Genomic DNA, 26,599 nt, shown 5'->3' with positions numbered 1-26,599 from the left:
TGTACAAACTCCAATCTTGGAGCTACGCTTAGGGGTCTCTGGTGACCAACTCATATTCCTCAGGTCCTGGCCTCAGGGTTTCATATTGTTGGCACAGGTCCACCAGCTGTACAGCACCTATTCTTTTATGAAGCTATAAGCGTGTTCAATATGCAGGATCTAAAGGTCAACAATAGCAGAACAATTAGGGGTCTTAGCAAGGTGGATATGAGGGTGGTTAGCCAAGGGGACGAGTTAAACCGAGCTTCTAAGCAGCCCTGACTCTGTTCTCTCTCTTCTGTTTGGCTAGCCCTTCTCTCACCTTGGCCATCATCCCACGATTTGTACAATCTGAGTCCCCAAGTTCTTCTCTTTAGCCATGTCATTGGTTCTTTGCCTTTCTGAGTGAATCTGATTATTATTGGGTTGCAGATGTCATTTGCGAAGAAGGTATCCCTATTCCTTCGGTCCCCCTGGTAGGGCTCCTCAGTAGTGTAATTTCTGTTTACCGTGATCAAGTCCCAAGAGGAAGAGGGGTTCCAGTAGGTGTCTCCTGTAGTCTCGCATCCCCAGGCGGTGCAATAAAACTGGTCTGGACCCCCATATCGGTGAACTTCTGCCCCGTTTCTTCCACCTAACATAAGCTAAACATAAGTGGGGGGCTCCCACAAATGACACCTCTATGCAGGGAATGCACAACTTACTGCTCCCCCACCCCCAGCCCAGAGTCCTCTTCCTCCCATAAGAGCAGTTTTCTTCCTCCAGCACTCCTGTCATGGATGGGGACGACCCACCAGTCAAGTCCTGCCGCCAGCTGGCAGAGGGCAAAAGTGAAGTCGGGCCACCAGGTTTTGAGGGGTTTGGAAGCAGTCAGGGAGGCGACCTCGTCTTCAGTTCCAGTGGAAACCACAGTCCAGGTTTAAGGTACCAGCACATGGGGGCAGCAGGAGTCCCTGGGAAATGGGGTGTCTGCAGATTTCACATGCACCAGGGCCGCAATACTGTCTACCTTGAGGACCCTCAGAGTGGTTAACCATATCAGGAAGGATCCCTTCCACCAGGGTTCCAGCGACTATGCCCGATGCCTCTGGGCATAGACCCAATCACCAGTCTGGAAATGGTGAGGGGGTCTCTGGCATTTCTGGAGCATGTAAGGCAGACAGTTGGGGCCAAAACTCATGTTGTATTGACTGAAAGGCTTGGAGCCTCAAGAAGAGGTTCCTCTCAGTGAATTGGGATACCTCCAGGGAGGGCCAGGGGACACCAAGGGAGCTGGGGTACCAACAGGATCTCAAAAGGGCTCAGGTTAAAATGGTAGGGGGTGTTCCAGGCTCAGAACAGGGTCAGGAGAAGGAGCACCACCCAGTCAGTACCAGTCTCCAAGGTCAATTTAATTAAGGTCTATTTTAGGGTTCTGTTCATTCTCTTTATCTGCCCTGAGCTCTGGGGATAGTAAGCACAATGGAGCTTCCAATTAGTCCCAAGTATCTTTGCCAATCCCTGACTTACCTTAGAAGCAAAAGCAGAACTATTGTTCAATTGCCTTGGGCATTCCGAACCTCGGGAGATTTTCTTCTAATATCTTCTTGGCTACCATAGTAGCTGTTTCCTGCTTGGTGGGGGGAAGCCTCAACCCATCCAGAGAAAGTATCTACAAACACTAGGAGGAATTTGTAACCATATTTACCTGGCTTAGCTTCAGTAAAATCGACCTCCCAATATACCCCAGGTCGTTCGCCCCTAGGTCTCTTGCCCTGTTTGCTCTTGGCTCCATAAGCACTCACTTGCTGACATACACTGTTCTACTGTCTCTCTGGCTAAAAACCTAAGGTCCATCACATACACCTTAGATCCCTTGACTGCGTGGATGAGCTTCTTATCCTAAATGAATCCATTTGTGCATTTGGCCAAAGGAGTCTTTTGTTTTCCCTTCTTGAGTGTGCCATTGTCCTTCCTTTTCTAAGTAATAGTGGGTGGGGTGGCTAACAATTTGGGCCTTTCCTTCTGCTGTATATTCTAAGTGAGGCCATCCCTTAGTCCAATCCCAGTTCCCAGCAGGTGTCTCTTGCAGGCCCATAACCCAGATAGGCTCCTGCATAACCACTTCTCAAGCCACCTGATCTGCCTGGTTATTGCCCTGGGCCACTGCGTCTCTTTCCTTCTGATGTCCTGGGCAATGAATAATACTCATAGTTGCTGGCATCATCAGGACATCCAAGAGATCCAAGATTTCCTGCTTTTTATTCCTTTTCCCTCTGATGTGAGCAGTCCTCTCTCTTGGTATATAGCCCTGTGGACATGGGCTTTGGCAAAGGCATACCTGCTATCCATGTAGATGTTAACTTTCTTGCTGGCCCCAAGTTCCAAGGGAAATGAGCTACACACTCTGTGCCCACGTGCCAGGGGGGGTAGAGTTTCAGCCTGCCCAGACAACATTTGTGCGGTTCACCACGGCAGCACCCACTCATCTCTGACCTTCATGAAGAAAACTGCTCCTGCCTGTAAACCAGAGCTCCTGGCAGGGGTTGGTTGGAGAGGTCTTTCCTCTACCCATGGGCTTCTGCCAGCATTCAATACTTGTGCTGTGGTGGCTCCAAGTTGGGTAGTAAGGTAGCCGGATTGAGCCCAACCAGTGGAGAGTCTAGTCCATGTCAGCTGGCCAGTGGGTCTTACCATTCAAAGGCAAAGTATTCTTGACTTTGGGGTGCCAAGGTCAGGCAGAGGAAAGCATCTTTCAAGTTAAAACCATGAACCAAATTCTGGAAGGTGGTAAAGAACTAAACCGTATAGGGGTAAGGCACAGTAGGGTAGAATCAGTCACTCTACCAGGGTTTAACCTCTTTTAAGCCCAAGACTGGGCGATAATCGTTAGTGCCTGGCTTCTTAACTGGCAGGAGTGGTGTGTTCCAGGCAGAACACCCCCAGCTAGAGGAGCCGGGAGATGTGTGGCTTAATTCCTTCTCATGCCTCCCCCAATATTGGGTATGGGCGCACCGAGGCAAGATCAGCCTGGGTCTTACGCTCCACATACACAGCCTGCAGAAACACATGATCTAACCCAGCCGTTTCAGCCCAAGCAAAAGGAAACTTTTCCAGCCACCAAGCTTTTGTCTTTTGGGTATTGGTCTCAAACAATTTGTATTTGTCTTCCAGCCTAAGAGTAAGGACCTGGACAGGTTCTTCAGCAGCCCCCTCAGTTGAGGACCCTCGGGAAGAAATGGATCTGAGCCCCCATCTTGGATGACAAATCTCTCCTGAGCAAGGGATAGGGGCAGTCAGGGATGATCATGAATAAGTGGGGATACCCGGCCCATGCCCAGGTTCAAAATTCTTCTGGTAGTCCATGAATATTGTTTAGTCCCGGTGACCCCTTGGACCCATGTTTTTCCCCACTCTGGAGACTGGCCCAGCTTGGAGGGGGACTTAGTGTTGGACCCCAGTATCAATCAAGAATTGGGTGGGTTTCTCTTCTACTTTCATGGTTATCCTGGGCTCAGGGAGGGGGTCTGAACCCTGTCCTCCCTAGTCGCTGTCTTATTCCAGGGCTAACATCTTCACTGTTTGGAGGTACTTTTCCCAACACCTGGGATTTCCTGCCCCTGGCTTCCATTTGTTGGGGCACTCTTTGGCCCAGGGGCCCCTCTCCTCGCAATATGCACACTGCTTCTCTCTTGGGTTGGGGTCTCTCTTCTCTGCTTTCCCTAACTACTGTAACCAAGATTCTCTGTAAATTCCTTTTCTGTCACTTTTCTTTTTTCATCTCCCTTTCATCTTCTTCCTTCTCTTTCTCTGCTCCTTCTCTGTCTCCCTGTTATGGTAGACTTTCTCAGCAACCTGCACTAAATCCCTCAATGACTTACCCTGTAGTCCCTCTAGCCTCTGACGCCTTTTCCTGGTATCTCTATTAATTAGCCTGGTCTATAAAAGCCATGGTCACAGTAGCTTTGTGCTCCTCTCTGCTGGGGTCATAGGGTGTATATCGGCAGAATGCCTCCATAAGCCACTCTAGAAAGGCTGAGGGCGACTCTTCGGGTCCCTGTTTAACCTCACACACCTTGGTCAAATTGGTGGGTCATCCTTCGACCCACCTTGAGACCTGCCCATGGAGTCTGGTGGTAGACCTTCAGGCTTTTATCCAAGGGTGTGGAGGAGGGGGGTCCTCCACTAGATCCTTCCAGGTAACTATATAGGGCACTTGGTCTGGGTGCCCAAGGGATCCTGGTCTAAAAAGTCCTTACTGCTTTGATCACCTGCAAATCAAGGGTCCCTACCGGTGGCCACCCTACTCCAAAGGTGGGCCATTTGGAGGAGCAGAGAGTAACTAACCTGCTCCTTTACTACTACTGACAAGTTTTCTCCTCTTTCCCCACTTCCCTCCAGTGGTTAACTAGGATGTTTAATGGGGTAGATTCAGTCTGTCCCATGTCCAAAAATAACATCAGTCCAAGTCCAAGAACACAGAGAAAGACAATTAACCCACAGACAGTTCACCCCTGCCATGGTGCAGAAACCAGGTAATCAGGTGGCTCGTTCAGCTCCTGCTGGTATCAAGTCTAACAGGCGACTCAGACAGCTTACACTGGTGTCCAGCCTAACAGGTTCCAAAAGGAGCAGAGTCCTCCTGATTCTCTCCAAGTGGGACAGCGTGAGGTATCCTCCAGACCTTAATGCACGTCTGCCAGCTGCAATTTGACTGCACCAGACCAGAGGCTCTCTAAGTCTTACAGATGCCCTAGAGCAAGCCAAAAGCAAGACAGACAACAAGGATACGGACAACCTCGGTACCTGATATCAAGTTCGAGCTGTTCCTCCGACCACCGTTCCTCAAGACCTCATAGGGAGGTCTGGCTTCCCAGCCCATGTACCAAATGTGAGGCTCGAAGTGAGTCTTAACTACCGGGAGACCCCCCAAATGAAACACAAGAACAAAGTTTGATGCGAATGCAAGAGGTTTATTTTTCTGATGCGTTGGGGTCAACTCTTGCTTGTGGTAAGTGACTAGAAGGCGACCCCAAATGGCTATAACAAGCAGTTTTTATCCTTTTTAGGGGTACAAGTTACATCAGCAAGATTACAGTCTAAACTTTTTGGCTAAGCATATTGACCTTTGAATCTATTGGCTAGCAAGCATATGACATGCATTCGAACTCTATCTGGGACCAGAGGGTCAGGTGACTGTCAGTACATTCTGAGGATTTTCAAGAATGCCCCTGCTCCTCCTGAGAACTGTGGGAGGAGAATAGAACTTGGCCTAACTTTGACCTGAGGTGGTGGGTGTAAGGCTGGCGAAAGCCCCTAGGGGTCCTTCCCTTCATCTTGGAACACAGAATTTGGGTTAACCTAAGTATGAGTCTCAGGGCATGGTCACTTAAAATGGCTCCAGAATAAACCATCTTATTCCCTGTAAGGTGAGAGTTGTATTTTTTTTTAATTTTTATTTTTCTATTTTTCGGAGCTGGGGACCGAACCCAGGGCCTTGCGCTTGCTAGGCAAGCACTCTACCACTGAGCTAAATCCCCAGCCCCAAGAGAGTTCTATTTTTGTCTTGACATCTGGAACACACAAATTTTAAGATTTTTTTTTTCAAGCCTTGTTCCTTCCAGAAACAATGAACCCTTTTCAGGCTTTATTTTTATTTATGTGTATCTTCAGAGGCCAGAAGAGAGCATGGTGTCCTCTGGAACCTGAGTTATAGGACATTGTGAACTGTCTTACATGGATGCTAAGACCTGACCTCTCAGTCTTCTGCAAGAACAGCAAGGACTTTTAATTGGCGAGCTCCCTTTCCAGCCTCTCCACAGCTGTGATGTTGTGCCTCTGGCTCTAGGGAAGTTGAGGTAGGGTGATCTGAACCCTGAGGTCAGCCTAGGTCACAAAGCAAGAACCAGATTCAAACGAGTAAAGAGTAAGGTAACTGAGAGTACGTGAAAGTAACTGAGAACACGTGTAAAAGTCTACCGTAAGGAATTGATAGACCAGAAGACAGCAGCCGCTCACCTACTGCAAAGAAGCAAAGGAAAATTAGGTCTGCCCAAACGCAGCAAATCATTTACTCTTTTTAAAAAATTAATTTAAAGGGCTGGAGAGATGGTTCAGCAGTTAAGAGCACTGACTGCTCTTCCAGAGGTCCTGATTTCAATTCCCAGCAACCACATGGTGGCTTATAACCCTCTGTAATGGGATCTGATGCCCTCTTCTGGTGTGTCTGAAGAAAGTGATATGAACTCACATGCATAAAATAAATAAATAAACAAATCTTTAAAAAATTAATTATTGATTTTGCCAGAGTCTCAACCACATAACCCTCGCTGGCCTGAGCTCATTACATAGACCAGGCTGGCCTCTGCCAGGTCCAAACCACCACTCCCACAGATAGTGCTGGTGACATTGTTCCTAAACAGAAGACCTTTGGATAAACAAGCCCGATAGTTTCTGTTTTTAGAAGAGCAAATCTTTAAAGGCAGTTTCTCTTCACCAAGAACCTCCCTTAAAGGTCCTGGAAGGTCAACTGCCTCAGGCCACACCACCCAGTTTAGCCATTGTTAACAGAATAACAACACAGTAGCCTATGTCAGCTCAGATATCCCCCACCCCCACTGTCAAAGTCTGCTGTTTTCCCAACAGTTTGAGATAGCTCTGCCCCAAGAGAATGGCCTTAGCAGTTTGATCCCAAATAAATCTTTCGGTCTACACCGTGGTCTAGCTTGGTAGTTTCTCTGCACCATCCCTTATAGCCTCGAACTCACAGAGATTCATCTGCCCTGTCTCCCAAGGACTGAAATCAAGGGCGTGGCCTACCATACCAAGCTTCTTCTTCTTCTTTTTTTTTTTCCGGAGCTGGGACGGAACCCAGGGCCTTGCGCTTGCTAGGCAAGCGCTCTACCACTGAGCTAAATCCCCAACCCCTTCTTTTTTTTTTTTTTTTTTGACATTTATTTAGTCCCGTGGTGTGTGTGTGTGTGTGTGTCACACATCCCAAACCTATGGAACCCAAGTGTGGAGGTCAGAGGATAATTTGCAGGAATCCTTCACAGTGCGATTCCAAGGACAGAATTCAGGTCACTAGGCTTGGCTCCAAAGCACCTTTACAAGCTGAGCTGTCTTTGCACAACACAACAAAGCAAATCTTTTACCAAAGGGAAGGTTTGCTAGCCAGAGCTAATTCCATACTTAGAAGTAGATTAAGTCTCCCAAATTCATTCATTCTTTCTTTCTCCCTTTCTTTTCTTCTTTTTTAAAGATTTACTTTTAAAGATTTACTTTTCAGACATACCAGAAGAGGGCATCAGATCTCATTACAGATGGTTGTGAGCCACCATGTGGTTGCTGGGATTTTAACTCAGGACCTTTGGAAGAGCAGTCAGTGCTCTTAACCACTGAACCATCTCTCCAGCCCCCCCCCCTCCCCCTCCTCCTAGGATTTCTCAGTGTAACAGAATCTTGGTTCTCTTGGAACTGTAGCTGGTGCTGTCTTTGTTCCACCTGCCTCTGTCTCCTGAGCGTTGGGGTTAAAGGCACACACCATTATGCCCAGCCCAATTTCTTTCTTGAATCTGAATAGGAGCTTTAATTTTCTAAAAGTCTTGTAATCAACCTGAAACGAAAACCTTGAAGGACACTTGAATCCCTTCCCTTTGGTTATTGGGCAATTGAAATAATGCTTCCCAAGGAATTGGAATTTCTTGGCAGGGAGGGGCAAGGCAACGAAAGCCTTTGGTTAGTCTGAGGAAGAGCTTGGTTTCCGGAAGGAGATTTCACACAGATCTGAAATGCGTTGAATCACCTTACACACAGTCTGTAGCAGAGATTATGCTGGGACCCTTGCCAAGCCCATTCTGGTTCCTGTTGCCCTGTTTAACCTAAACCTCACACCAGTACAACAAAGATGAACTGGGGCGGGGGGGGGGTTGTGTGTGAACCTTTTCTTCCTAATGAGAATCTTTGAATAAATCTTTCTCTGGTTTTTACTCTTTTATTCAATTATTGAGGACGAGTGGGAGAGTCTAGCTTGTTAGAGTTGCTAGGGCCCAGGCTTTGACGCTGAACATTACCATAGCAATCTGTTTCTAAAATATAAAAAATTCTGCACACCTATGCCAAAGGGCTCAGATAAGATTGTGAACCTAAACTCCCCACCTCGTATAATGAGGCGTAAACTAGTGAAAGCAGTGACGGGCCGAGGAAAGTTTTGTGGGTAGCTGGTTTGAAATATGAAATTAGTCTTGCACTTGGCATTCACAAGTGCCGCTCTGCTCTGCACACTGCTCTGCGAACAGTGGCAAACGGTAACAGTCAATTTCTCAGATCTTTTCGGTCCAACCACAGGACCACCCGCAGCGCCAGGTGTTTCCGGAGCAGGTTCGATGCGGCTTCCCGCAAGGTGCACCCCGCCGTTCCAGCAACCGCGCTAGCCACTTCCGTTTCTACATGCAGACTTGTCAGGGTAGCCACCCGGATCTCAACTGCTTTCCGCAGGCCCAATTTCAAGGCCCGTCAACCCGAGCATGAGGGCCCCTCGCCCCGCCCACCGACGCCAGGGCACGTCGGAGGCGGGGGTCCCGCCCACCGCGCAGGCCGAGACGCTCGCGGATTGGCCGCCGGGCTGCGGGTGCTCGGGTCGGACGCGCCTCCTCCCGACTTTCCCGCCAGCAGTGGCCGCGCGGCGGATGCCGTCCCTGTAGGCGCTCGGAGTGGTGGACCATTCGGCCCGTCAGCCTTCATCATGTCGCGACAAAGCACCCTATACAGCTTCTTCCCCAAGTCCCCGGCGCTCGGCGACACCAAGGAGGCCGCGGCCGGGGCCTCACGCAAAGGTGCCGCCGCCTCCGGAGCCTCCGCTTCCCGCGGCCGGGATGCGGCCTGGAGCGAGGCTGGACCTGGGTCCCGGCCCGCAGCGTTATCCACCTCGTTGCCGGAGGCAAAGGACCTCAACGGAGGGCTGCGGAGGTCGGCCGCGCCGGCGGTCCCCGCCAGGTAGCCGACTCCGGGCTGAGGCGGCGCGCGGGCGCCCGGAAGGAGGGGGAGGCTGCTCAGTGCCAGGCGGTGGCGGGAGGAGGGGCGGCCTGCCCGGGAGAAGCGTGGCTGGTGCCTGGGACTCTCGGGGGACGCTGCGAGCTCCCTCCCGCCTCGGGGCGTGGGGTGGGTCAGGAGGCTTGGGTGCGGAGACACCCTCCCCCGAGTTGGCCGGGACGGGGAGTGTGTCCGTCTGCAGTCCCGGGTCTGAGGGGGCGGGGCGGGGAGCTCCTCAGAGTAGTGTGGTTACTTATGGTGAAGACGCCTGGAAGGAAGGGAACTCTTGAGTTGCAGGTGGAAAGTTTGTATGTAGTGAAAGCGGTGCTCCGGCTTGGGACGACAATTTTTAATTCACGATCGATTCCACAGGAGGGAAAGGTGCGGAAGGTTTTTCGCAGTTAGTGGGTCTTCGGAGTGTTGAACAAGTCCTGGGCAAGAAGGTGTGCTGGGGAAGCTTATCTGGAATTGGACTCGCACTTTCTGTATTTAGCAGTCCTTTGTAGGAGCAACTAGAACCTCTTTTGTTTAAACAAGAAATGTAATGGTGGCCGTTTAATAAGAGACTCAAAACAATTTCATCAGATCAAATCGCTGGCTAATAGTTTTTCTGCAGCGATTTCTGATGGGCAGGCGTCCTACAGGAAATGTTGAATTTTTCAAAATTTAGCTGTAATTGTAGGAGCAGTCTCCTTGTTTGTGTGTGGGGGCGGTTCGTGTTTTTGTGGTACTGGGCCTGGAGTATATACTTCGCATGCTGGTACCACCGAGCTTTCGCGGCTAGCCTGCAACTGTTTGTTTAAATACCGGAAAAGGCCACTTGAGTAGTCTAGGTTTGGAGGTGAGTTCAGGCCTGCTAGAGAATTATCAGTAGGCTCTGCTTGTGGGGGAAATTTAGCATCTGGTGAGAAATACATGCTTACTTGGATGCGAATTGGTTTTGTGGTATCCAAAATAAAGGCATGCACTTACTTTGCTGTAAGATACTTTATGTATTTTAATAAGTATCCAGATTAAAAATTGACCCAAAGCCAGTCCAAGAGTGCAAGTATATTCCATCCATACTACTAAGTCCAAATAAATGTCTGTGGACCCATCCGCTGGGATTACAGGCTCTGGTCTTTTTAGTTTCAGTTAGAAGCCCCCTACACGCACACACACACACACACACACACACACACACTCTAGAGGTTTGTCTGCAAAATTTATTAATATGGTATTTATAACTAGATTGAATTTGCCACGTCTTGCTTTGTAGACCACATTTGCCTTGAATTTAACAACCCCTCATTAACACACACACACACACCCCGTTTCTGAAGCTGTTACCACCACCACCCTGGAATGCTGGAGTACAGCCATGAACCATTTTTACGGTCTGTTCTTGTGGCAGGTCGGCTTTGAACTTCATGTATAGATGGAAATGACTTCGAACTCCGAATTCTTCTGTTTTCTCTTCCAAAGTGTGGTATTACAGGCCTGTGCCTCCATGTCTAGCTTCTTCTCTTTCATAGTCAGTTGAAATGTTTGTTAATGAGTTAGTTTTACAGCTAGTTGTTGTTGGTCCCTCAAGCACAAAGTATCCCAGAGTCTCCCAGGTAACAGGAAGTGCTCTGCTTGTGACTGTGCTGCTACCTGGGCTTATTATGTTTACTTCATAAATGCCTTTGAAGTGCCTAAGGTAACACCATCTTGCCTTGACTCCATTTTTGTGTCCACCTAGATACTTCATCCTCATTCACCTAGTAACCATGTGGCCTTGGCAACACTTTCAGGACTGTCACCCTCAACCACTGTCCAGATGTAGTAACCAAAATAACGTTTGCACAAGCTAAAATATAAAATAACTAAGAAGGATAAATTAAAGAAAAATCTGTAAGGTTGTGTCTGGAAAACACTGCTAAGCTTTGCAAAAAGACAAATGTTCTAAAGTTACTCCAAAATCATCCTGGCCCCGCCTCCTTCAACACTGATTTAATTGTTTTTGTCTTAAACATGCTGTGGCCCTGAGCTTCAGTACTAAGAGGCATTTTGGTGACCTTAGTCCACGCTTGGTGTGGGCATTATTAAAAGACTCATGCTCTTAGTTGTCTTAAATAACATGGTCGTTGGTGACTATTTTCCTTACTACAGGACAACACAACCTTTTATCCCTGCACTTGTGTAGATGGATCTCAGTGAGGTGAGGCTAGTTTATTTGGAGAGTTCAGGCTAGCCAGTGCTACATATTGACACTATGAAAGAGTAAAGTTTATTTTGTGTTTATGGTGTTTGTGTGTGTCCACACCACAGGTGTGCCTAGTGCCTGTGAAGGATAAAAGGGTTACAGATAGTCCTGAGCTCCTCTGTGGGTGCTGAGATTTGAACCTGGGTCTTCTGGGAGAATAGCTAGTGCTCTTCATTTCTGAGCCTCATCTCTAGCCTCCCTAATTAATATTTTGGGATAGTCTCATATCCTCAGCTGGCCTCAAAACTTGCTGTGTAATAGAGGGCAACCTTGAACCTCTGATTCCCCTGCTTCTGGGGAATTCGGTTTGGGTTTCTCCATATAGCCCTGGCTATCCTGGAACTCTTATCTGTAGACCAGGCTGGCCTTGAATTCAGAGATCCACCTGCGTCTGCTGGGATTAAGGGTGTGACCTGCCAATGCCCAGCCACTTACTTAAAATTAAAAAGTTATGGAGCCCAATGTATGCTACTGGGGCAGATAAGATAATTTTGGCTCACTTACTTCTCTTTCCTTCCCTTTGGTTATAAAGAACACAACTCAGGAACAGGTAAACACGGGTGTATTTTACCTGCATGCATGCATGTGTACCCCTGTACATACCTGCTTGAGAAAGGTCAGAGGAGGACCTCAGCCTCTGGAGTTAGACAATTGTGAGCTGCCATGTTGGGTGCAAGAAACCAAACCTGGTTCCTATGGAAGAAGCCAGTGCTCTTAACTGCTCAGCAACTCTCAAGCCCTGATATGTCTATATTTCTAAAAATTACCCGTTAGTGTGTATGTGTGCATATGCATGCTATAGTAGGTTGTTAGTGTGTATGTGTGTATGCATGCTACAGTAGGTTGTTAGTGTGTATGTGTGCATATGCATGCTATAGTAGGTTGTTAGTGTGTATGTGTGTATGCATGCTATAGTAGGTTATTAGTGTGTACGTGTGCATATGCATGCTATAGTAGGTTGTTAAGTGTGTATGTGTGCATATGCATGCTATAGTAGGTTGTTAGTGTGTATGTGTGTATGCATGCTACAGTAGGTTGTTAGTGTGTATGTGTGCATATGCATGCTATAGTAGGTTGTTAGTGTGTATGTGTGTATGCATGCTACAGTAGGTTGTTAGTGTGTATGTGTGTATGCATGCTACAGTAGGTTGTTAGTGTGTATGTGTGTATGCATGCTACAGTAGGTTGTTAGTGTGTATGTGTGCATGTGCATGCTATAGTAGGTTGTTAGTGTGTATGTGTGCATATGCATGCTATAGTAGGTTGTTAAGTGTGTATGTGTGCATATGCATGCTACAGTAGGTTGTTAGTGTGTATGTGTATGCATGCTACAGTAGGTTGTGTGTATGTGTGCATATGCATGTTATAGTAGGTTGTGGAAATCAGAGGACAACTTAGAGTTGTTCTTCCACCAACTGTCCTAGGGATAGAACTCAGGCCGTAGAAGCTTGGCGGCTGAGTTTATCCTTTGAGTCATCTCCTGGGCATATCTTGACCAGTATTTTTTAAGACAGGGTTTCTCAGTGTAGCGCTGGATGTCCTGGAATGCACTCTGTAGACCACGCCTCTGTCTCCCAAGCACTGGGATTAAAGACATGTGCCACCACACCTGGATGGCTTAACTCTCCTTAAAAAATAATTAACATTCTTTATGTGGGGGTGTGGGAGGTGGGTATGGTTATGTTGTATGGAGTTCAGGACAATTTGTGTGAGGCACTTTTACCCAGGTACTCTAACTTGCTAAGCCATCACTCTGGCTTAGTCTGAATTTCCTCCCTCTTTTGTTTCTTTCCTTTCCTCTTCTTCTCTTTCCCTTTTCTTTTCCTGCCCCTCCCCCCTTTCGTCTGTTTGTAGCCCAGGCTGGCTTTGAACTAACAGGATCTGCCCCTCTCCTAAGCACTGGGGTTGAGGCTGTGCATCATCAGGGTGTATTGGATGGATTGAAATTCAGGGATTTTAGTTCAGGACACAGTGACATATGTCCTTGGCTGTGGGAGAGTCAGGTCCCTGTTTGGCCAGCCTAGCCTGTTTCTCAAGACAAAAACTGTGGCTGGTAACCGAGGAAGGACACCTGAGGTTGGCCTCTGTCTCCCATACACATGCATGTGCACAAAGCTGAGCTTTTAGCATTAGAAAAATCTAGACTAGCAAGATGGCTTATTAGGTAAAGAGGCTGCTGCCAAGTCTGATGACCTGAGTTTGACTCCTGGAACCTGCATGGTGGAAGGAGATTTGTCCTCTGCCTCCATGTGCATGCCATTAACACTTACACTGAGGAAGTCTGACACTTGTATGTATCAAATGTTTTAATGTACCACTCTTGGAAACTACCAGCCAGGCTTGACCCCATTGGCTTCTTTCCTCTGCGGAAAGAGGTTAAACCCTCCGTGTGGGGAAATATATCCATTGACATTTTATAGCATAAATAAAGAAAGAGTGCTTAGAAAGTGTGTGTTTTCCCTCTTAAAGGTTTAGAGAACTCAACTCTCCTGGTGGCGCTGGCCTTTAATCCCAGCACAGGAAGATTGAGTCTAAGTCAGTTGACTTGAACTGACTACTCTGGAAATGTCTCAAGTATCCTTGCTGTGGTAGTGTGCTTACTTCAATGTTGTAAGGAGCCGAGGAAAGCTTTTGTGTGGTCCTAGAGAATATTGCTATTGCTATTTAATGCATGTGGGCAGGAGTAGTTGTTAGTGGTCTTTCTATTGTGGATAGGGTTCTTTTTTTTTCTTTTTTCTTTTTTCTTTTTTTTTGGAGCTGGGGACCGAACCCAGGGCCTTGCGCTCGCTAAACAAGCGCTCTACCACTGAGCCAAATCCCCAACCCCGTGGATAGGGTTCTTATACATCTGTTAGTTCTGAGTCTGTTTCCTTTCTCTCTCTTCTTTTCCTCAAAGACAATCGACGAACTAAATCAAGTTTTGTGAAGAATGAGCCTTTGAAAAATTTCATAGGCATGTGTACTCAAGTGTTGGGCACTTGTTAACAAAACCAGTTTGGTGAGGGGGGACGGCTTTGAACTGACGGCTTTGGATGTTGAGTGCATAGTAGCTCAGCCGGAACAATTCCAGGCTAACTATAACGGAGTCGATAACATAGTTAACAAGCTTCAGGTCTGTGGCTTCTGACATGCACTGAATTGTAATATGGGCATGACTCATACTATAAGTCTATTTTGTGACTGACAGAATAGGGTCTGAATTTTGACATCATTTTAAGACCAAGAAACAGTTGTTCATTGAGTACCAGTTTATTATTGGCTTAATTGTTAAATAAGCATTGTCTTAGCTTGCTTATGCTATTGGAAATGTTTCTTGAATCTTATTCTGACTTGCCAGAAGCCTCCAAAGGAGTCTTACTTAATGAGAGCTTTCTTAAAATTGTTTATTTGCAAGTAATTGCCTTTGAGGTAAGGTACCCAAATATTAACTGGCATGTATATTTAATTTTTTTTTTTATTTTGTTTTTGCAATAGTTCTTGTGACTTCTCACCAGGTGATCTGGTTTGGGCTAAGATGGAAGGTTATCCTTGGTGGCCTTGCCTGGTTTATAATCATCCCTTTGATGGAACATTCATCCGGAAGAATGGGAAATCAGTCCGTGTTCATGTACAGTTTTTTGATGACAGTCCAACAAGGGGCTGGGTTAGCAAAAGGATGTTAAAACCATATACAGGTAAGAGATAAATGGGGGTGGGGGTGATTCATGAAATTGTCGTGTGTGTGTGTGCATGTGTGTGTGCATGTCAGCCCGTGTGTGTGTGTGTGTGTGTGTGTGTGTGTGTGTGTGTGTGTGTGTGTGTGTGTGTGTGCAGCACAAAAAATTTTGCTTCCTTAGCAAATTGCAAGAATAGCAATTAATAAGATTTCTGACATGATAAAGAGGCAAGGTGCAGCTGGTTTTAACCACTTTGTTTTATATGGAAATTTTATTTTTGTCCTTTGACTTACAGCAATTAAAACCTTTAATTGAAAATTAAATTTTGGGGGGTTGAGGATTTAGCTCAGTGATAGAGCGCTTGGTGCTTGCCTAGCAAGCGCAAGGCCCTGGGTTCGGTCCCCAGCTCCTAAAAAAAAGAAAAGAAAAAAAAATTAAATTTTGGGCTGGAGAGATGGCTCAGTGGTTAAGAGCACTGACTGCTCTTCCAGAGGTCCTGAGTACAATTCCCAGCAACCACATGGTGGCTCACAACCCTCTGTAATGGGATCCGATGCCCTCTTCTGGTGAGTCTGAAGACAGCGACAGTGTACTTATATACATAAAATAAATAAAAGAACCTTTAAAAAAATTAAATTTTAAGGAAAATTTGTCTCGTGATTGAGAGGTAACTGTCTATACTATACTAACTGTACTATAAAACTGAGGCATGAGGGCTGGCGAGATGGCTCAGTGGATCCCATGCACTCTCTTGGTGTGTCTGAAGACAGCTACAGTGTACTCATATAAATAAAATTAAAAAAAGAACAAAACTGAGACATGAGAAGTGTAAAGAGTTAAATTATCTCTATTTTGAAGTAAATATGTAGCTAATGTAAGCAGGCTAAGTAGCATGAATTAGCGACAGTCTCTAACAGATGCATATCACATGGCCTCCAAAATTGTAACCTATGCATATATTTGAGTTGTGTCTCACATCAGAACTCTGGTACTATACTGCGGTTTATAAGCCCAGCTTTGTTTGCACAGGCACTGACAGTGCTGCATATTTAATCTCACATTAGCTAAGGGCATGCCTTGTCTCTTGTTAGGTACAGTGTAATGCACACTATAATTGCAAGGTAGAGCGCGCTGTGCAGAATGTGAACAAGGCCACATCCCCTATTCCCAGGCAGCCTGGGCTAACAGTTGGTCTCTGTGATACGGACACAAAAGGGTCAGTTTCTCAGAACTCAAATTTTTAAGAACCGTACCTTTTGGTTAGTATGCTTGTCCTGCAAAGGGTACCTTTACCAAATAACATGAATGGGAAGAGGACCAGGAATTTGATTATACTCTTTACTTACCTGCTGTATAACCTTGGTGAATGATACTGTTACTCATATAAAATGACCTCTTATGGCATCAAATGATAAATGAGTTCTTCAGGATTAATTTTAACATGTTAAAACTGCCTGGACAAAATAAGAGACCAGGAAAATGTTTATATTGTCATTGTGTATGTGAAATGTTGTGTCTTGGTCTTTAAAATGTTGTCCTCTGTTCTTTAAAATTCCCATTTGCTGGGCCGAGGCTAGAGTTTGGTGATAGAGCCCTTGCCCAGAATGTGCACAAGTGCAAGACCTTGTTTTTTCCCTTTCCGTGCAGAGTGGGAGGGGAAGGGATCTCGGGAGGGTTGATAGGTGGATGGGGAGGGAGGACCGAGGGCAGGACAGGACCTGCACCCCATGGCCAGCCTTGGCTGTCCTGGATATTGCCATGTTGACTGGGTTAGGGTCAAGCTCATAGGAGAGTCACTTGCCCCTGCTTACATTCCAGAGCGCTGAGATGGGGGGTGGGGCCCCATCTTACTTTCTGAGACTAGGTACACTGAAATTTAGGTAGTCCTGTTAGTTTTCTTGTACAAAAGGCCATATAATACTGTGGATCTGTTTAATTTAGATACTTGGCTTCTTTTCCACTCATGGCTATATTTAAGCAGAAGAACATATCAGAGACACGTGTATTTCTATTTAATGTCTCTTAGAAAACATAGTGTTTTAAAAGTTATTTGTTTAATGTATGAGTGCTCTATCTGCATGTGTACCAGGAGAGGTCATCAGATCCCATTACAGATGGTTGTGAGCCACCATGTGGTTGCTGGGAATTGAACTCTGGAAGAGCAGACAGTGCTCTTAACCTCTGAGCCATCGATCCAGCCCCAAGAAATAATTTTTAACATTAAGTTTGTGATACTATGCATTTCTTGAATAGAGAAAAGTGTTCTCACTTGAAATAATGATGAAAAACAAGTAGTGGATTTACATGTATGAGATTGACCAGCACCCAGCTATCACATGACATTCACATGAAATCATTTGTAAATGAAAACAAAGGGTTTTATTTTAAAGCATGGGTCTTGGAAATGTTGCATTTTGGTATTATTAGGAGGGAATTTTTTTTTTTAACGATAAGCCCCTTGTTAAAGATATTCAGGGGTTGGGGATTTAGCTCAGTGGTAGAGCGCTTGCCTAGGAAGCGCAAGGCCCTGGTTTCGGTCCCCAGCTCCAAAAAAAAAAAACAAAAAAAAAAAAAAAAAAGATATTCAGTTTTTTTTATTTAATTTGTTTTTTTTTTTGTTTTTTTCCTGAGACAGGTTTTTATGTAGCCCAGGCTAGACTCTGTTTCTTCGTAGCTGAATATGCCCTGAGATCCTGGTTCTCCTGTGTCTCCCATGTTCTAGAGATTTGATTTAGTATTACCACTCCTGTTCAGCACAGTGCTAGGGCGAGAAGAGCCCAAGGCCTATGCATGCTTAGCAGGCACTCTACCGAACTGAGTTACAGCCCCAGCCTGGATATTCAGTTGGGGCAGTGTTAGAAAGCGTTCCTTAAACTGCACTCGTATCTGCTTGACTTTGAGGTTTTTCATACCTGGACCCATGATTCTGAGACATTAGAAGAAAGACTTACGTGGCCTTGGATAACTGAACAGCAAATTCAAACAAGTAAAATTGGGGATTCCAATTTCATTGCTACCTTTTCCCTGATAAGTCTTTAATCTATGCATATGAAAAAATGCTGTATTAAAAATAACTGATTTTGGGGTTGGGGATTTAGCTCAGTGGTAGAGCGCTTGCCTAGGAAGCACAAGGCCCTGGGTTCGATGCCCAGCTCCGAAAAAAAGAACAAAAAAAACAAAACAAAAACAAAAACTGATTTTAACTTCTTGTTCATGTTGTAAATTGGCCACTCTTCAGCCACCAGGTTCTTATTTCTAAGTATATTTCTAGGTTCAAAGTCAAAGGAAGCCCAAAAAGGAGGTCATTTCTACAGCTCCAAGTCCGAAATACTCAGAGCAATGCAGCGTGCAGACGAAGCCTTAAGTAAAGACAAGGCTCAGAGGCTTGAGCTGGCAGTGTGTGATGAGCCTTCAGAGCCGGAGGAGGAGGAGGAGGAGACACAGGTCAGTCACCCCATTCTCTTATGGGAAATGGTGTGGATATGTGAATGAAAGATAGTAAGAAATATTAGTAATTTTATGTGAGTGCCCCATTTCGTTTGTACATGCAGACATCTGTCTTCCCTGGACTGGAACTTATGTTAGCTTAGTTAGGATTTCAACAGTCGCCTTTAGGACATTCTTTATACTTGGAGCTGGCCTCACACTGAGAATCTTCTTGCTTTCTGCCTTTCAAATACTGGGACTACAGGTTGTTACATAGTCCAGGGGATTGAACCCAGGGTAAACGTGTCAGGCAAATGCTCTTCATTTCACCCATCCACTTCACCCACCCACTCCCTTAGGAAGAAGCTATGCTCAGGCCAGCCTAGAACTTTTGCCTCAAGCTCATAAGTAGTTAGGACCTGTCATGCCAGGCTCGGTTTGTGTAAAGTTAGGCTGAATTGAATTCAGTTGAATTGCAAACGGTCTCAAGGTGTGTGACATTGAAGCATATGGGTAAGATTGCACAGGCCTTGTAGCACATGCTGGCCTTGAGTGCAGCAGTAGTGGGGGATAAGTAGCCATCCTCCTGCTACTTATGAATTGGTGAGGATCAAACTCAGATGGACTGTGCTTCCATCTCTGCCCCTTGCCGGCCTTAGTACTACAGTAGTCTTTATGCCTCAGCTTCCTGAGTCACAACGTCTGAGTTCCACAGAGTCATCAGATTTTGCTTTGGTTGTGCATGTGTGTGCGTGCGCCCAGAGACTGAGCTGAGGGCCTGCTATATTCACAAGCCCTTCCTTCCTTTGTCTGGCAGGTGCATGGGGCCTATTTATCTGATAAGAGTGAAGAGGAAAATCAGGACGAGAGTGAAGAAGAAACACAGCCAAACGCTCAGGGCCTAGGCGAAGTAGCCGGCAAGTCAAAAAGCGAAGGGTCATCTCAGACTCTGAGAGCGACATTGGCGGCTCTGATGTAGAATTCAAGCCAGACAGTAAGCAAGAAGGCAGCAGTGACGAAGTGAGCAGTGGGGTTGGAGACAGCGATAGTGAAGGCCTGGGCAGCTTTGGCAAAGGTGCTCCAAAGCGGAAGAGAACAGTGGCAGCTCATGGTGGACTTAAAAGGAAAAGTCTGAAGAAGGAAACAGGCTCAGCCAAACAAGCAACTCGCATTCTGTCAGAAACCAAGAGTACCTTGAGTGCTTTCTGTGCCCCGCAGAATTCTGAGTCCCAAACCCACGTCTGTGGAGGAGGTAACGACAGCAGTGGACCCACTATCTGGTATCATGAGACTTTAGAATGGCTTAAGCCAGAGAAGAGAAGAGATGAGAACAGGAGACGGCCGGATCACCCAGACTACAACTCCTCCACACTGTATGTGCCTGAAGACTTCCTCAACTCTTGCACCCCGGGGATGAGGCGGTGGTGGCAGTTCAAGTCTCAGAACTTTGACCTTGTCATCTTCTACAAAGTGGGCAAGTTTTATGAGTTGTATCACATGGACGCTGTCATTGGGGTCAGTGAGCTGGGACTGATATTCATGAAGGGCAACTGGGCCCACTCTGGTTTTCCAGAGATCGCATTTGGCCGATTCTCGGATTCCTTGGTGCAGAAGGGCTATAAGGTAGCCCGCGTGGAACAGACCGAGACCCCAGAGATGATGGAGGCACGGTGCCGGAAGATGGCGCATGTGTCTAAGTTTGATAGAGTGGTGAGAAGGGAGATTTGTAGGATCATTACCAAGGGCACACAGACCTATAGTGTGCTGGATGGTGATCCCTCCGAGAACTACAGTAGGTATCTTCTGAGCCTCAAAGAGAAAGAGGAAGATTCTTCTGGTCACATGCGTGCATATGGTGTGTGCTTTGTTGACACTTCACTGGGCAAGTTTTTCCTGGGCCAGTTTTCAGATGACCGCCACTGCTCCAGACTTCGGACTCTGGTGGCACACTATCCTCCAGTACAGATTTTGTTTGAGAAAGGAAATCTCTCAACAGAAACCAAAACGGTCCTGAAGGGCTCACTGTCATCCTGCCTTCAGGAAGGCCTCATTCCAGGTTCCCAGTTTTGGGACGCCACTAAGACTCTGCGAACACTCCTGGAGGGAGGGTATTTTACTGGAAATGAAGGCAGTAGTGCAGAGCTGCCCCCGGTGCTTAAAGCTATGACGTCAGAGTCAGATTCTGTTGGGCTGACACCGGGAGAGGAGAGTGAGTTGGCTCTCTCTGCTCTAGGTGGTTGTGTTTTCTACCTCAAAAAATGCCTGATTGATCAGGAGCTTCTGTCAATGGCTAATTTTGAAGAGTATTTTCCCTTGGATTCTGACATGGTTGGCACAGTAAAACCTGGTGCTGTCTTTACTAAAGCCAGTCAGCGAATGGTGCTAGATGCGGTGACATTAAGCAACCTGGAGATTTTCCTGAATGGGACAAATGGCTCTACTGAAGGGACTCTGCTAGAGAGGCTGGATACCTGCCATACCCCTTTTGGCAAGCGACTCTTAAAACAGTGGCTTTGTGCCCCCCTCTGTAGTCCTTCTGCTATCAGTGACCGTCTAGATGCCATTGAAGACCTGATGGCTGTGCCTGACAAAGTCGCCGAAGTTGCAGACCTCCTGAAGAAGCTGCCAGATCTTGAGAGGCTACTGAGTAAGATTCATAATGTTGGTTCTCCCCTAAAGAGCCAGAACCATCCAGATAGTAGGGCTATAATGTACGAAGAAACGACATACAGCAAAAAAAAGATCATCGATTTTCTTTCTGCTCTAGAAGGATTCAAAGTAATGTGTAAAATTACAAGGCTCATGGAGGATGTCGCTGATGGGTTTAAGTCTAAAACCCTGAAGCAGGTTGTGACTCTGCAAACAAAAAGTCCTAAAGGCCGTTTTCCTGATCTGACCGCGGAACTGAACCGATGGGATACAGCTTTTGACCATGAGAAGGCTCGAAAGACTGGACTCATTACTCCAAAAGCAGGATTTGACTCAGATTATGACCAAGCACTTGCTGACATAAGAGAGAATGAACAGAGCCTCTTGGAGTACTTAGACAAACAGCGGAGTCGGATCGGCTGTAAAAACATAGTCTACTGGGGAATTGGTAGGAACCGTTACCAGTTAGAGATTCCAGAGAATTTTGCTACCCGCAATCTACCTGAAGAATATGAGTTGAAGTCTACCAAAAAGGGCTGTAAACGATACTGGACCAAAGTGATTGAGAAGAAACTGTCTAATCTTATAAACGCTGAGGAACGCAGGGACGCATCTTTAAAGGACTGCATGCGGCGTCTGTTCTATAACTTTGACAGGAATCACAAGGACTGGCAGTCTGCTGTGGAGTGCACTGCAGTGCTGGGTAAGGCTCCGAGTCACCCTGTGTGTCACAGCTGTGCATCTCTAGACCTAACTGTGTTTATGTAAGTGTGTGCGTGGGTGCGTTAAACTGACTACATCGCACGAAACAATTTTAAGGAACTAAAACTTAGATTTCAGCCTTAAGACATTTTTTTCCCTATACCCTTGAAATAGTTTCGAATTGTATTATTAAGGGAAGATTTATTTTCAAGTCTCTTTTAAAAATATCACTGATATTAGGTAATTTCCTGATTTAAGGATCTCTGGCCCATGAACGCCTAGCAATCCTCCTGCCTCAGATCCCCAAATGCTAGGATTGCTTAGAGGACTGGACCACTATTATTACCCAGCTTTTATAATTTTGTTATGTCATGCTGGGGAATCAGACCTAGATAGAGCTTTGTGCATGCTGGGCTGTTTAAACACTGCCACTGAGCCAAATTCTCGCTCAAATTGCTTTTATAATTGAGTAAATTTGGTTTTATTCTTTGTGGTTCTTTTGTATTTAAGTCAAATTTGCATGGAAATAATTGGGGGGGTGGATCTAGGCTTTATGTAACTAGCTCTTTGCCTTGATTAGTGTACTTATAATTTGGTTATCTTTCAATATCAATATTAAATATCTGGAGCCATTTAGGTATCGGTTTTGTTGGGGGGTGCACAGTGTTGGGGATTAAATGTAGTACTTCAAGCACAGGCTTGACTGTGGCCTTAGCTGGCCTGGAGCTCACACAGATGCCTGCCTAGGCTTTCCAAGTGCTGGGATTAGAGATATGTGCTCCTTTGGCAGCAAAGCGTTTTAGGACAAAACAGCATTTTTACGTTGACTGAGAAGTTCAGTACTTCATTGTGTGTTGAGAGATTAGGCATGCAGGAAGTCTCTTCCACCATGTGGATCCTGGGAACTTGGGTCACTGGGCTTGGTTGCAAGCACCTTGGTCTGCAGAACCATCTTGCTGGTCAGTTTTTAAAAAGACATAGAAGCAGGCACAGGTACTGTGTGTGTGGTGGTTATAAGTTCACCCAATAAGAAATTAAAATGAAGTCCTGTATCCTCTTTGACAGATGTCTTACTGTGCCTGGCTAGCTATAGCCAAGGAGGAGATGGCCCGATGTGTCGCCCAGTACTTCTGTTACCAGGAGAAGACACACATCCCTTCTTAGAGCTTAAAGGCTCACGACATCCCTGCATTACAAAGACTTTCTTTGGAGACGATTTTATTCCTAATGACATTCTGATCGGCTGTGAGGAAGAGGCAGAGGCGGACGGCAAAGCCTATTGTGTGCTTGTTACTGGGCCAAATATGGGAGGCAAATCTACACTCATAAGACAGGTAACTTATTTTTCATGTTCTATTAATTAGAAAGTAAGCCAGAAACAAAGGCAAACGCTATACAGTCTGGTCTACTATGTAATCTTGTCCTTTTTCCCAGAGAGCAGTCACATAAGAGAATCAAAGGGAATCTCCTCATTTAAGTTTTGTCTCACCAGCCAGATAGCTCTTAGCTAATGTTACAGATAACTGCTTGGCTATAGCAAGTGGTAGGAAACACTTGATTATCATGCGTGAGACCCTGGGATTCTCATGACCAACAAAGGAAGGGGAGGGGAGGCTTTAGAAAGTACATTCATAATGGTGCTAGGGATTGAGCCTAGGGCCTCTTACCATCAGACACACTTGTACTTCCTGATGTGGTCCTTTTATCTCTTTCCATTATGTACTAGAATTGGCCAACCACGGAACTAAAATTGGCCTTTAAATTTTGAACAGATTATGAAAGATTCCTACGAATATCATTGTAGTCTAATTTACTAACAAAATTGGCCGTATTGCATATATTTTTCAACTTTAAAGCAAGGATAGGGGTTATTCTGAGATAAATTTGCTGGATCCAGGATTGGTTCCAGGCATTCATGGTAGTTAAATTCCAAAGGTCTTTGTTAGCTAGGCTTTACTCATGGGACACCAGATTCCTACTTAAGGATTCTTGAATTTAATGTGTATTGTGTACAGATAGGTTTTTAAATGTCAATCATACCACCTGTCCATCTTCACAGGCTGGTCTGTTAGCTGTGATGGCCCAGATGGGTTGTTATGTACCTGCCGAGATGTGTAGGCTCACACCAGTGGATAGAGTGTTTACTCGACTTGGTGCCTCCGATAGAATCATGTCAGGTGAGTGATGGCAAGGATACAGACGCCAGGGTAATCACAACACAGGTTTTGTACTTGCTCTCCATATTCAAACAGGATATAATCTACTGTTAATTCTCTTTCTTTCTTAGGGGAAAGTACATTTTTTGTTGAGTTGAGCGAAACTGCTAGCATACTCAGGCACGCGACAGCACACTCTCTGGTACTTATGGATGAATTAGGTAAGACAGTTGATGGGTTCTCTACTCCCAATGGCATCCAAACACCATTTCCCCAGTAGCTACTAAGACTGTTTCCGTCGTCAGTCAGAGTGTGCCTGTCTGGCAGGAAGGCACTTGGACCTGCCACCTTCCTTTCCCCCCTTTGGGTTTCACTGTGTAGCCCTGGAGCTCACTATGTGGGGCAGGCTGGCTGGTCTTGAACTCTGATTAAGGCAGTGCAGTGCTTACATTGCTCATAACTGCTAGGTATCTATCTCCTATTGCCTATTTTTGGTGTGGGGGCATGTTTCAGGCCATTTCAGGTCCATGCTTGTTTTTCATTTCTGACAGACTGGCCTTGAGCCTGAGGTAGCTGAGTCATCAAGCCTGTGAGAACTTTCAGTTTCTTATTGGTAACCTGTTATCCTAACGCTCTGTCCCATGCAGCATGGTGCCTGTTAAGGTGTTTGTTACTGTCATGAGGTGTACATCTCTTAATGCACAATGATTTCACTTCTACAGGAAGAGGGACTGCAACTTTTGATGGGACAGCGATAGCCAGTGCGGTTGTTAAAGAACTCGCTGAAACCATAAAGTGTCGAACACTGTTTTCTACACACTATCATTCATTAGTAGAGGATTATTCTAAAAATGTGTGTGTGCGCCTAGGACATATGGTATGTGGAATCAACCAGACATTTTTTTCTATTGGCAGTAGACAGTAGAGCTGTGATAAAACAAACTCTTCTTTCTTGAAGGCATGCATGGTGGAAAATGAATGTGAGGATCCCAGCCAGGAGACCATTACTTTCCTCTATAAATTCATTAAGGGAGCTTGTCCTAAGAGCTATGGCTTTAATGCAGCAAGGCTTGCTAATCTTCCGGAGGAAGTTATTCAGAAGGGACACAGAAAAGCAAGAGAATTTGAGAGGATGAATCAGGCATTACAACTATTTCGGTAATTATATCAGTATAATTTCCCTATAACTGACTTTAAATAAAGACTTGGAAGGCTGGTACAGAGACAAAAAGAAATAATTCGTTTTTCTTCTCTCTCTTTTTTTTAAGGGAAGTTTGTGTGGCTAGTGAAAGGCCGACTGTAAACAGTGAAGCTATCCATAGGTTGCTGGCTTTGATTAACCAATTGTAGACTACATTGGAAGCTGAGTTGACTTTTGAAAAAGGTGGTAAATTCAGACAACATTATGATCTAATAAACTTTATTTTTTAAAAATGACCATTTTTCCATTTTCTTTCTAGGAAATTAAACCCTTTTAATTCTTATCTACCTTCTACATAATGGTTATTGAATACTCCACAATATATTAAGTCTAGATGTTATGGTACATGCATACACTTTCAGGCTGTTTATACCCACTGTCACCAATACACATAAATGGGGGGGGGCGCTATGAAACTGTATAGAGCTGCATATATACTGGTCTCAGCTTAATGCAGGAAATTGCCGTAATTTCCAGCTGTTTTGTCTAAACTGTTCAAATAAAAACTATGAACAGAGTTCAAATACAGGACTGTTTTGAAGAGACTTTCTAAAGTGTACTTTAAAACATAGTAGTTTTTACCTTTCACAAAACTGAGATACAAGAATACTTTTGTTTTACAGTGCATCCCTTCCTAGGAAGTCTCATTAAAACACTCACTTTTTCTAGGGGTGATTTTTTTTTTGAATGCTGCACAGGAAAGGGAAGGAAATAATAGTCTTAACTTTTCTTAAAGGATACCAGAAACATTGCTGGATATAATTTAAGATTAGTGTTTTTCTCTTTCATAGAAAGAACGTACATCTGGGACATGAGTACAGTTACAGCAAGTCTAGGTGTGCTAACAAAACAGGGCACATTCAAGTACAATAAGATTGGCTTGAAATTAAAAACAAACTACATGAGATTAAAGCATTAAAATCATATTCTCAATCTGAATACATGTTAAAAAAAATCAATGCAGAAGTGCTAGCTCACATTTACCATATTACAAAAGCAATTGGTACCCATGTCCATAACGGCAGCGACAAAGCTGAAGTCTGTTGAAGGTCACTACTGCAAGTCAGACTGCATTCGATGCTAGCTGTAACAACACCAGCTTTCCAGAGATTGGCATCTGTACAAAACTGCAGCTTATTTCTTCACTTCTGTCCCTTCAAAGTCTTTACACAGTAATGCTAAAATACCCAGCCTTGAGATCCTGAGTCAATATATTGCCACTTTCTTTTTGGTAGCTTGAGCTTCATAGTGTCAACTGACCTTGTGTGTCCATTTTTTCAGTACAGTCTCTTTCTGTAGCATGGGCAAGTATTTTGTCTTCCAAAAGATGTTTTAAGTTATGTTAGGATGGCAGGACTTTTTCTTAGGGAAGGAGTTCAGTTGTGCTGCAACGTATTAGACTCTATAGGTGGGGCAGAGTCATATAGTGTGTCTGTATCATGTGTTGGCTCACCAGCTAATGTACAAGGATTGGACAGTGTTCCAGCACCACAGTCACAGAAAAACCTAAAGCAAAATGGAAACCCAAGAATTAGCAAAGTGAAGGGAAGTTACTGGGTAACATAGTTACTGGGACACATATGCTACTACATAC

General features: G+C 45.3%; 2 protein-coding genes across 3 annotated transcripts in view; one reads left to right on the top strand and one right to left on the bottom strand.

The window, feature by feature from the left end:
• The first annotated feature begins 8,601 nt into the window (after window positions 1-8,601).
• Window positions 8,602-25,241, top strand: Msh6 (mutS homolog 6). Its single transcript, XM_032908709.1, is given in 11 exon segments — window positions 8,602-8,952; window positions 14,687-14,889; window positions 18,143-18,315; window positions 19,115-19,196; window positions 19,199-21,649; window positions 22,714-22,982; window positions 23,708-23,825; window positions 23,936-24,025; window positions 24,527-24,681; window positions 24,763-24,962; window positions 25,073-25,241. Coding segments are annotated over 11 exon segments (4,074 nt in total). The 5' UTR covers window positions 8,602-8,701; the 3' UTR covers window positions 25,155-25,241.
• Fbxo11 (F-box protein 11) overlaps window positions 25,208-26,599 on the bottom strand; it is a 74,952-nt gene continuing 73,560 nt past the window's right edge. For both annotated transcript variants that reach the window (XM_032908711.1, XM_032908710.1), the window contains exon 23: window positions 25,208-26,511. In XM_032908711.1, coding sequence (XP_032764602.1) covers window positions 26,382-26,511 — 130 coding nt within the window. In that variant the 3' untranslated portion in view covers window positions 25,208-26,381. The remainder of the gene's footprint in view (window positions 26,512-26,599) is intronic.

The sequence above is a fragment of the Rattus rattus genome, chromosome 7, assembly GCF_011064425.1.
Source record: "Rattus rattus isolate New Zealand chromosome 7, Rrattus_CSIRO_v1, whole genome shotgun sequence".
NCBI classification, from domain to species: Eukaryota; Metazoa; Chordata; class Mammalia; order Rodentia; family Muridae; genus Rattus; species Rattus rattus.
The sequence above is the reverse complement of the archived record's forward strand: the minus strand, read 5'-3'. Positions and strand labels throughout refer to the sequence as shown.